The sequence below is a fragment of the Xenopus tropicalis genome, chromosome 9, assembly GCF_000004195.4.
Source record: "Xenopus tropicalis strain Nigerian chromosome 9, UCB_Xtro_10.0, whole genome shotgun sequence".
Taxonomy (NCBI): domain Eukaryota; kingdom Metazoa; phylum Chordata; class Amphibia; order Anura; family Pipidae; genus Xenopus; species Xenopus tropicalis.
The window spans coordinates 64,287,801-64,300,674 of NC_030685.2; the positions used below are offsets into that span (position 1 = coordinate 64,287,801).

The window sequence follows — 12,874 nt, forward strand, 5'->3', positions numbered from 1 at the left end:
TGGAACACGGAGGTCTAACCCCTAGCCAAAATAACTTTCAGCTCCCTGCAGCATATGTTTATACAGATCTCTCCAAAGGGGAGATTCCATCCCTAATTAAGTCAAGTCTAATTTAATTGACAAGTTAACAGATGCCTTGGTTCCCTTTAACAGCAGCTTTGGGGTCAGGGTGGATATGCCTCTAGGTTACACATCCATTCACATGACACAAGATGAGTAGTGTCTGATTTCACTTGCACATCACAGACCTGTTTCACAGGCACAAAAGGACGGGAACTCAATGGGTTTGGGAGAAAGAGCTGCCTCCAGTACAGGCCAAGAACCCAAACTTGCAAGAGCAAATGCTTGGGTCGGCGGTGTTATTTAGTGTATGTTTAATTATCGGTAGCATGGATATAAAGGTACATCCCAGGTGCAAATCACCTTGGCAATTGTTGAGAACCACAAAGTGAGGTTGTGTCAACTCTCTGGCTGCCATTTTTATTAAAGGGGTTGTTCACCTTTACTATGATGCAGACATTCATATTCTGAGACAACTGGCAATTGGTTTTCATTTATTATGTTTTTTCAGTTTCATTGCTTTTCAGCAGCTCTCCAGTTTCAACAGCTATCTGATGCTAGGCTCTTGTTTGCCTTAGCAATCAGGCAGTGGTTTGAATGAGAGACTGGAATATCAATAGGAGACTGAATAGAAAAAGAAGGAATACAAAGAAACAGTAATAATAAAACTATAAGCTTGCAGAGCAATAGATTTTTTTTGGATGCTGGGGTCAGTGTCCCCCATTGGAAAGCTGGATGAGGCAGAAGAGGAAGGCAAATAATTAAAAAACTATAAAAGCTATGAAAACCTAGCTATAAAACCTATCAAGACCAATTGCAAAGTTGCCTGGAAAAGGACATTCTATAACATACTAAAAGTTAATGGTAAACACCCCTTTAACTAAATAAGAATATTTCACCAATATTTCATCAATGACTTTCAGCAGTTTTCAAGAACACCAACAATATAGAATATGGGAATGAAAGCCGACATATGGCGTGTTCAGATGGAAAAAGAAATACCTGCGCATTTGACTCCCTGAGCGATGAGTCCCCACATGAAGTTGGCACAGTATTCACACCAGTGAGGGCCCCTGAATGTGTGCACCTGGGGAAGAAAAAGATAAGTGAGACACAACAAACAGAGTTTCCCCTTAACTGGAGGTGCTTCTTAGTTACAACAAATACAAATTAAACATGGAAGAAATAAGCCTTAATAATGGGAATAGTGGGCATAATGAGCCATAGACTCATTGTTAATCGTAGTGCCATTGTGATTGTGCAGAATCTCTCTCTATGGGCTTTCAATCTTGCTTTATTGGCATGGCGTGTATTGACTGTATGCGCCTAAGGCTTTTCCTTTCTTCATTAGATAAGCACTGTGGCACATAATTATTTTGTCCCTGGCAGCCAACCACAACAAAGTGATATGGGAGGGCTGGGGAGTGACGGCCAATAAAGCAAGGACATACATCAAACATGCTTTAATAAATCTTGCCTGTCACATAAAGGCCACTCAGGTTGTCATTATGGTTCTGTAGGTGTGGCAAAGTCCCAGAATCCCCAGCACAAGGTACTTAGGGAAGGAGTACAAGTGCCTAAAGTAAATTATTCTTGCTCTTTAGGGCAGATTCATGTCTAATAAATAAAGACACTGTAAGAAGGAGGATTAAGATAAATAATTGTAATACTGTAAAATAAGTCATTATTTTACAGTAAGAAAAGTGACAGAGGAATATAAGGGTACATTCCTGTAAAATGCTAGCAGCTGGGTAACGACTTTCCAGTCATTTGCAAATCCTAAAATTTCCAGTGCCAAATGTCAGCCTGGGAAATAACAGAGTGGCACACACACGCATGTCTAGGCTTGTTCTATGGTCCCGGTGCCAGGGTGTCAGGCTCTAACAGCTCCATGTTCTATGCAGGGACAGCTGTCCCCCTGGCACCAACCATGCACAACCACATTGACAATAAGTGACTTTTTGATTGCACTGCAATGCAAAGCCATGAACTTTCACTTTGCGCATAGAACTCTCTAAAGAAATATACAAGGAGTTCCTTTCTTCCTATTGTGCCTTAAGTCTAATAATCTCAGAAAGGGACACAGGAGGCTAATCCCTGCTCTGAGATCTCAATCACATCAATATTTGCATGTGGTGTTCAGGACTAAAGCCAAAGAGCTAATTTACAGCCCACTACAAGCTAACAAGCCAATATCATAGCAATTGTACTGGCTACTGAAGAGAAAATTATAAATTAGCAAAGGCTAAAATTAACATCCTGGAAGGAGAATAAACCACACTGATCAATATTCCCCTAAATCCTCAGGTGTATGTGATGTTAAATAAAACCCCAGAGAACAGGGAGAAGGAAGCCATGTGTGAAAGAGCCAATCGGGGAGGCCAAATAGCCAGCAGCACAGTGATCAATAAGTGAGGAGGAACCAATTCATTAGGAATTCTCCCTTGCATCACAAATACTGATATTTCTGGTCTGAAAACAGCTAAGTAATGAAGTTCCAAAAATAATGACGATGTATATATAATCATTGTGGAAAGATTGGTTATAAATATCCATAGTGATTTGAGGAATTATTATGCATAATAGTGATTCAGGCAGAACTGGATCAAATCTGAACAAATTAATTCAATGGATCAGAGGGATCCACTAGGAAAGTCTGTGTGCACTTTAATTCAATCAGTATCGATAGTGATCACATTACCTGGAATAAACTTTTAAAATAATGATTGCCCCTAGCTTTCCATGGGATGCAACCTTTCAGATTGGTCGTTCTTTAGGCAGTCAGATAATTGGTATCCATGGAAAGCTTGGACAATGATAGCTACTGAGTCTGGTCAATTGAGTTGAACCGGCCTTTAAATATATCAGACTTGATAAATAATTATTTATATTATGATTTTATTGTAGCCATAAATGCACTGACATTAGTCTGTATTCGTTTGAAATGAAGCTTTAATTGCATTGCCTTCACTCCTGTGTCTGTGAAAATAAAACCAAAACAAATAAGGGGGCCTATTATCTAGAATGCATGGGGTTTTCATGTTGGTCTTGTGTTCCCATGTAAACAAATGGCCTGGCACTATAGGCTTTTATGTGGACACTGTAGATTTTTCATTGTATGGCATTAAAGTGGTAAAAGTACACTATGGATATATTGTGGAGCTTTCTGCACAATAGGTCTCTGGCTGCTAGTTCCCATGCCTCTATCCAGACAAGAGGAAATACAATCATAGTGCAGATATGGGATTCATTATCCAGAAACCTGTTAACCAAGCTGAAAAACACACACTAATGACATCTCCCATAAAGTCCTATTTATGTTCTCAGTGATATCCTTTGCCCTGTAAAAATAAAACCTTGTACAGTTACAGGATCTATTATCCAGAATGTTTGGGACCTAATACCTATAAGGGATCTTTCCATTATTTGGATCTCAATACCAAAGTATGCTAAACATTTAAACCAAATAAACCCTAAAGGATTGTTTTGCTACTGATATGGATTCATTGCAGCTTAGTTACCACCAAGTACAAGCTACTGTTTTATTATTACAGAGAAAAGGGAATCATTTTTAAATAATTATTTGATTAAAATTGACTCTATGGGAGATGGCCTTTCTGTAATTTAACACTCTCTGGATAATGTTTAGCTGTTCTTTAGTAGCCTTAAGGTAAGGCGATCCAAACCATGGACAGACTCCTTATCTGGAAACCCCCAGGTCCCAGACATTTTGCATAACAGATGCCATACCTGTACAGTAGGTATGCAAACTGAATGATTATAAGTGGTCACCGATTCCACACAGCTCTTCCATTTGCATAACACAAGTAACGGCAAGCAAACGCAGGGCATGATGTTATACTGGGATATGTAACAAAAATGTGTCAGCATATAAATATTTTATAAAAAACACAATGAAAGCATTCATGATAATGAATATGTAAGGAAAAGGAAAGTCTTACCTTGAAATTATGAACTTTCTCATACTTGGGAACCTGTTCATTCTCCTTTAACGTCGCTCTTCGTACGAGAGAGGTTAACTGCGAATAAGCAAACAGTTTCAGAGGTTGCCACAATGTCGCCGAGGCTTTCTGAGAGCTCAGCTTCATCCCAAGAGCAGCGACCAGCAGATCCTGCTGCTGGCTCTCATGCTTTTTAACTCGTGCCGCTGATTTGCTATTCTGAAAGCCTATCTGGGACTCTCTCGATGGCATTTTGCACACTTTTTTTTTTAGCACTTATTTCTGGAAAATTTATTAACCCGAAAAACTAATCTTCTTTTGCAAAAAAAATAAAAATAAATACAGTTATTTGTAAAATAAATAGAGGTCCAACGTATGACTAAGTGCGCCTTGGGTAGAAGATAAGGATTCTATCACAGGGATTCAGATCCTGAAAAAGTCGTGAAATGAAATGAAAACACAAATGGGTGCCTGGGTCATTTAAAATATGGGAAATTCCTTTATCTTCCATTTAAATCTGTTTTTTCAGAAAACCCCAGCACCCGTTATCTTTACAAGAAGTCTGCCCAGTGTAGCACTGATCCCATGGATGCTCAAAGTGGGAAGAAATCAGCTTAGTGAGCGAGGAGGGGGAATGTAGGTTTAGCCGTCACGCTGTTCTACACAGGTCACAATCAGAGGAAAGCGAACCAATGGAACAGAAGAGCAGCTCTTATGTATTCATCCTCTCTGCCTCCCACCCCCGGTCCCCCCTACGCAAGAATCTCTCATTCCTTAACCAGTTCAGGGAAGAAGTGTGCATGACAGGAGGCAGGGCGGCAGGGACTCCTACAGAGGAACTGGTTAAACAAGAAAAACAGACAGGCATGTTGGTGGGAAGATAATGAGCAATGGATGACTAATAGAGTTCTGCAGAGCTCCGCTATTCCACTTTATTTTGTTTCCTTTTCAAGCAGAATGGAAAAAAACTCAGGAAAAGGAATATTTGCTGGAAATTTGAACAAAAGTAACCAACAGTGGTTGCTACTGTGGGGTAAATATTTGACCGGACTGAGCATTCTGCTGTCTTCAGCTGCATATGGGGGTGACACATAACTGGACAGTAGGTTTTCTTGTCATGAGTTTTTTCTGGCCAGTCTCAATATTACAAGTTGAGAGAATGGCAATTACTGCTTTATAGTCAGTGTTTATTAATGTTGGCATTCACCATTGGCCATTGAAGTAGATGTATAGATCCATAAGGTCTTGTTGACAGTAAGGGGGCTAGTAGCCACACTTTTCTCCCACCCTTTGAATATTAAAAAGAGTCAACCTCAGAACAACTATCGCCAAGGGGAGGTAATTCTCGAAAGGTGACCAAAAGTTCTTCAAAGCTAAGTAAAGAATTGGTAAATTCCTACTGCAGTTTAGATGGATAAGGCTTGTGCCCCCCAGCCAACCTGAGTCACATGGTGCTAATCTGCCAGCCAGTACATACTTACCCCCAAAAAAAAAAAAATAACCCTCTTTTTGACAAAACCTCACAGCGGAAAACATAACCTTCTTGTATTTGGGAAAAGCCTATTCCCCTGTAGCCAACTAACCCCTACAGGCACCCTTCTCTGCTTCTCATCACTGCATCTAAACACCATGCGCCTGTGGTTTCCTCCATACAATTAAGCACAATGTACATACATTTCATCACAGGGGAAACATTACCCACAGACTCACCTCTCTAAATAAAGTATGGTTCCAAACTACACAGGCATGTTGCTAGTACAGGCATGGGACCTGTTATCCAAAATGCTCAGCACTTGGGGTTTTCCAGAAAAGGAATCTTTTTGAATCCCTGTAATTTGGATCCCCATACCTTAAGTCTGCTACAAAAATAATTTCAATGGGATTTTTTTGCCTGCAGTATGGATTAACATTATCTTAGTTAGGATAAAAAACATGGTATTGTTTTATTATAACAAAGAAAAAGGAAAATTGTTGGAAATTTTGAATTATTTGATTAATGAAATGGAGTCTATGGGAAATTCACTTGCCCTAATTTCGAGCTTTCTGCATAACGGGTTTCCAGATTATGGACCCCATACCTGAGCTGAGTTACATGTCAGGAGACCATCAAATTGCCATTCTGAGAAAGAACTGATGCGGCTTGACTTTGATATGCAAACTTCTTTTTTCCCTCTAAGGGCTCTGGCAGACGGGGAGATTAGTCGCCCGCGACAAATCTCCCCTGTCAGGGGCGACTAATCTCCCCGAACTACCATCCCACCGGTGAAAATGTAAGTCACTGGTGGGATGGCACACGCTGCACAGGTGATTTTGGGAAATCGCCGAAAATGCCTCGTGACGCAACTGTAAGTCGCCGGTGGGATGGTAGTTCCGGGAGATTAGTCGCCCGTGACAGGGGAGATTTGTCGCGGGTGACTAATCTCCCCGTATGCCAGAGCCCTAAGTAAATAGATATTGCCTTAGATAATTATACACACATTTTTCAGAAGATGGAGCATCAAATTCCAAAGAATATTCTCCAGACCTAGCTAGCTCTCACTTTACTGATGCTATATGGTAAAATAAAATATCTCATCCAACCGTTCCATTTAACAGAGCCGAGCTGCTCTGCTGAGAAGGGAATGCAATTTTTAAGTGATATAAGTTTACTGATGGGAGCTGCCGTCCAACTGGAGGTCCGCAGCACGAATGTGGCCCTCCAAAGGATTTTTATGGTCCCCAGTCTGCTCAATAGACTTCACTGTATAACACCAACATTTTATTTAATCCAGCACCCCATGCTATATCAGAAATAACTGACTTACTACATGTAATACGTTGGACAGCACTGATCTAGTGCAAGCAAGAGAATCTATAAAGATGGATCAATAGTACAATCTTATATGTGACCTTCTGTGTCTTTTTCTAATCACAAAATGTAGGTTAAAAAATAAAAACAAAAAAGAACACCTTAATGTGCACAGTACCTTGCTGCATAGCTCTAAGGATTATGCTATCAATCACAGGCAGTGACTGCTTTCTTTGCAATACGATCTTACAGTAGCAGTCAATGAATGTTTAGAAATCAATAACTTAATGATGTAAGGGAAACATTTGTCACATTAATGTGCAAATCAGCATGGTTTCTATGGATGGACTGCACATACAATTAATTTGTAATCATGCTGGCCTGTATATGGAGGGTGTAAAAGAACAAAAAAAAAAACCCCACATTAATAAAACCCCAGCAGATCAGGGGTTACAAATTTCCTTTTTTATTCAAAGTGAAAATAAAAATGACTTAGTTTCTTGGAAAGTTTGTGACATTTCCAAACCAGCAATAATGAGGCGAGATTTCTTCTTAAGATTAAACAATAGGAATCCTGTGACGGAAACCATGCTTTGCTTCTGGGAACACTTTCTTCATGGAACACCCTACATTGGGCTGATACTCAGAGACAGTTTTCTAAACATGGCTCCCAGAGGCTGCCCCCCGTTCCTCCTCCCCAGGATCGCGCTCAAGCGCATCTTTTTAGCTCACACATGGAGCACCAGGAACAGAAAACCTCAGTGCACCTAGACCCCAGTGCTCCGTATGTGAACAAGGTTCAGGTGTGGCTGGGTGGAATGGCGCCCCTATATTTGTGCCGCCCTAGGCCCAGGCCTTGCCAGGTCTGCTGATAAGCAACTACTGCTCAGATCCTTCACCTTTGTTGGGAATTGTCATTGCTGTGGGATTTAGGGTTTTAAAACTGCAAGAAAGTCACTCGTCTTTCCCCAGTCTGGGACATCTGGTTGCTAGGGTCCAAATTAACCTAACAACCTAATTTGAATTGAACCTAACAACCTAATTTGAATTAGAGACAGGAATATGAATAGGAGACGGCCTGAATAGAAAGATAGATAATACAAAGTAGCAATAATAAAACTGTAGCCTTGCAGAGCAATAGTTTTTTGGCTGCTGGGGTCATTAACCCCTATTTTAAAGCGGAGTCAAAAGAAGAAGGCAAATAATTTAAAAATAAAATTAAAAAAAGTAAACAAAATGAAAACCAACTGCAAATTACAATGCAATAGAATAGGCCACCCTTTAACATACTAAAAATTAACTCAAAGGTGAACAAACCCATTAACAGTTTTTCTATTGCTTGTTTCATATCCAAAAATTAGGGATATTAAGGATTAACTAATTTTTAGCAAATATATGCAAGTTTGTCTTACATACATTTTTTTTTTAGCAATTTATGGTTGATCATCTTTTTTTATTGATTACATTAAGCACCCATAAGCAAAACATACATGTGTTACATAATGCCATAACCCTAATGCTTCATATTGCACAAACATGTCTGCTAAATGGCCCCATAGCTTCAGTTGGCTTCTCAGGGCGTTACACACCTCGTGGCTGTCAGGGTACAGTAGTGTGTAAGAGGGCAGAACAAAGGCACCATTGTGGGTAACAGTTATCTTATCACTTGGATTAATATTCTGTGAATCAGGGTAAGATTCATTCACTTATATAAGAGTTTTAGAGACAATCCTCTTACTGATCTCACTCATGTACAATGTAGGATTTAGACAACTATTTCTTTAACCTTTCCTAAGAGCACAAGGTTCAGCTACCGTGGAATTTAAGTAATCTGCAACTGGCCACCTACGTTATTCTCTATGAAGAATACTCTCCTATCATTACAGCTCACATACAGAATGCTGCTATTATACCTTGTCATGTGTATGTTACAATACGTGTTTTGCCTTTAAACTTCCCACGCAATGTTGACCTAATGGGTCACACCCAATGAAGACAAAGAATATATCTGGTTATCTCATCAACATGTATAACCACTTGGGGGTGCACACAGCAACATACACATGCTAAATAAATCCCAAATATGTACCCTCTTAAAAGAAAAACTTTTCCCAAGGAAACCCCAAAAATGAATACAGGTATGGGACCTATTATCCAGAATGCTCGGGACCTGTGGCTTTCCGGATAAGGGTTGTTATATTATTAGAGAGAAAAAGGAAAACATTTTTAAAAATTAGAATTATTTGCTTATAATGGAGTCTATGGGAGATGGCCCTTCTGTAATTCAGAGCTTTCTGGATAACGGGTTTCCGGATAACAGATCCTATACCTGTACACCCAAAAAAAGTGTGAACAAGAACACCTGGTTTACTTTTATGGATTCTGTTTAACAGCAAAATATGGGGTGCACTTTATAGTTTATATAGTACTGAACTAATCAGATATGTATGAAAAATTGGATTAAATTAGGATTATGTTTTTCTTTTCTTAAACCTTTAATAAGCGTGTATAGGGTTACCCCATTTTCCCCCAACATAGTTGAGATTTTGAAAATATACACAAAGCAGGTTATTGGAGTTTGAGAGAGAGAGGGGCAAAAGAAAATGAACAGGATAAGTCAGAGAGGACTGGAGAAAGATGACAGGAAGGAGGAAGACAGGAAGGAGAAGATCAGCAAATTAGAAAAAAATGAATAAAAAAAAATGCTTGTTTGGGATGACAAACATAGGTATAGGGCCACTGTGTAAGAAAGAAGGGATAGGGAAGCCAATAAGTAAAAGGATGGAGATGATATAACAAAAAAACATGGGAAAGGTGAAGGAGTTAAAAGGGTTGCTACATAAGAGACCATGAAGGAAACGTGCAGGGTGGAAATATTTTATTAAACGGCATGTTCACCGTAAACTAACTTTTGGTATGATAGTCTGAGACAAATCAGAATTGTTTTTAATTTTTTCGTGGTTCTCCAGTTATTTAGCTTTTTGTTTTTCAGCAGCTCTCAAGTTTGGAATTTGAGCAGCTATCTGGTTGTTACAGTCTTATTTTCTTTAGCAACCAGGCAGTGGTTTGAATGAGAGATTGGAGTATGAATAGGAGAGGAACTGAATAGAAAGTAATACTTTTTTGGTTGCCAGGGTCACTGACCCCCATTTGAAAGCTGGAAAGATATAGCAAAGGAAGGCAAATAATTCAAAAACTAAAAAAAAAATAGAGAAGGCCAATTGCAAAGTTGGAATAGGACATTCTATAAGATACTATAACTTAAAGGTTAATATATGTATCTTCTATGGTGTTTGTTGTGTTTTTCCAGGTACTCATTGCATACAATGAAAGCATTTGAAGGGAAAAGTGGTGCTAAAATATTCATATTAACATCAGTTACTGGAACCAAAAATACCTTGCTTAATATAAAAGGAAAACATACCTTCCAAGTAAGAAGTACTGGTCACTCACCATCCTATAAATAATTCTATTTTACCATATCTTAAAGTATTGCATATAGGAATATATACATAAACAATCCATTGTTCTAAGAATATCACAGCAGTAATTATGTTTCTAAGACTTTCCATCATCCAGACTTCATCTCTCTGATAGGGCCTTCCTGTTTGGTAACAAGTCAAGTACGTTCCCAGAATGTCTCCCTCCATAGAAATAACATGACACTCTCCAAGATTTACACGCAAACAATAAGATCTATAAAAAAAATCCATATCTGTACTTGCAGTACTGTAACCCCTGATTACATATCAGCGCATCAATCAAGAATACACGTTACTCAAGAGGTGTATAAATATACTGTAAGTGCATAACAAATAGGTCCACTTTAATGCTTCTATCTCTGAATATATATAAAACATTATTAACAATTATTTATAAAGCACCAACATATTCCACAGCGCTGTACAATAAGTATATATCCAAAATAGAAGTACTAAGGGCCGCCTCCTGGGATCATAGGATTCACAGTGCACACTAACAAGCCAATGCACACATACATGCAAGGTCACATCAGTCAGGTGATCTCTATCTATCCTTCTACCTAATACTCGTCTTTTTTTCCCATCCAGAAATAGGGAATGACCATGAAGTATAACAAATGGATAAAAGCAGGAGAGCCCACTGACATCTGGGCCCACCGGGAATTTACTGGTGGGCAAGGTGGCCCTGCCGCGCTCCGTCGCCTGACGCGTCCCCCTAACCCCCCATAGGGGCCCCCTCCAGACATCATCCCCCGAGTGTGCATAAGTGAAACGCGTCAGGGGAGGACACAGGTGGCCAGGGGAGTGGCAACAGGCATCGGGTCTGGGCTGCCAGGGCCCACCAGATTTTTTCCTGGTGTCCCGGTGGCCCAGTCCGACCCTGCTGGTGGGCCAGTCCAACACAGTCACTCTGTATCTGCTCACTATAATGTTTCGCTTTTATTTGCTTACTCCAGCTGTGTAAATCCAATGAAATCGAAGGCCCTGAAGAACTATGGGAGTATCCCTGTAAACACAGAAGGGATTAGCACTTTCTAATTTCCTGAAAAAGTAAAAAAAAAAAACTTCTTGTTGGATTCACAGTAGAAATGTGTGTCCATAAAAATGCCAATGCCTGTTCTGGATGAGTATGTGGCATCAGCACGCTAGGAAATACTGTCTGGATCCGGACCATTGGCCAGTTGGTTTATCAGTGCAGTTCCACAGGGATGGCACAATCAGGTGATATATATTTGGAGGGGGGGCAGCAACAGAGTCAGTGTTAACTTCTTGCAAATTCAGGGTATATACTGGGTGGTAGAATTTCTTCCTTGTGTTTTACAAATTAAGATTTTTTAAAATATCTTCCACTATTAAATGTTATACAGATTTAAAACATTCCCTTGTTAAAAGAAAAAGCTTTATTTCAGAGGAGACTGACCTTTCTAACTACTATATACAATATTTAACTACTATATACAGACTGCATTATCAAAACAACATTTGTAAATGTAAAGAGATATATATCCTGTTTACCTATGAGCTAGAGAAAAATGAAAGCTAATGTACACATAGCTCCTACTTTTTCATAAATATTTAAAGGTTTTTAAAGCTTTGCTTGAACTTAAAAAAAAAAAAAGATTCTGAACTTTAACTGGTTGAATATAATAATCACCCTTCCATACTACTGTGTGCCCATAGGCATCAGAACTGCAGAGGCCAGGGGGCCATGGCTTTTATATGTGGCCATTTTTAGATGTTAAGATGGAAATGGCTGAATAAAATGGTTATACCATTATTAGTGTGTGCAGCTCCTATTCGTATCGTTTATTGTGACTGAGATCTCATCAGATGTCCAGGGTACTGTGGGGAGTGGGTTTTATCGCAGGTTCCACAACTCACATCATTTTGCAATATATTATCATGTCTTAAAGTGTGATGGGACCCAAGTCCTCCAGGGTGAATGGTCCTAGATCAGTGATCCCCAACCAGTGCCTCTTGTGCTCACCCCCACCCTTGGTATTGCTCCCAGTGGCCTCCAAGTAGGTTCCCATTTTCAAATTTCTGGTTTGGAGACAAGTTTTGGAAGCGCAAACACATGGATTTACGCCAAGCCGAGCCTTCTGGAGACCACAGGCCACACGGGGCTACCAAATAGCCAATCACAGCCCTTATTTGGCAGCCCCCAAAGAACTTTCCCATGCTTGTGGGGCTCACCAACACTGTTTACATCTGAGTGTAGCTCTAGTTATACATACATACATACATACATAAAGGTTGGGGTTAAAACATGGCTGAATCCTTCAAACTCCAAAAAAGTGGTTTTGGTGCATCCCTAATTGATAGTGAACATATAGAAATCCTTCAGAACAAGAAGCAAACATGGCACCCGCTAACACAGCTGCACAACTCTACATTTCAGGCACAGGTATGGGGAAGCAGGGACCCATTTTGGCAGCCTGTGAAGCAGATGGGCAGAGTGGCCTGGGCAGGGCACCTGTGGTATAAACAAGGCTTTACTTTAGGCTCTTAGCTAGATAGAGAAGGTGTGCAGTTGCTTGGGATTTTCCCAACTAGGAAACAGGGCTGCTCCAATACGCCTA

The 12,874-nt window shown here is 39.8% G+C and overlaps 1 protein-coding gene across 2 annotated transcripts in view; it reads right to left on the minus strand.

The window, feature by feature from the left end:
• The window catches only part of chn1 (chimerin 1), a 66,718-nt gene that overhangs the window by 9,806 nt on the left and 44,038 nt on the right, over positions 1-12,874 (minus strand). Inside the window, exons 7-8 of one of the 2 annotated variants that reach the window (XM_012969930.3) lie at positions 4,023-4,100; positions 1,063-1,147 (exon numbers count right to left, since the gene is read on the minus strand). In XM_012969930.3, the coding sequence (XP_012825384.1) occupies positions 1,063-1,147; positions 4,023-4,100 (163 nt within the window). 2 annotated transcript variants of the gene reach the window in all.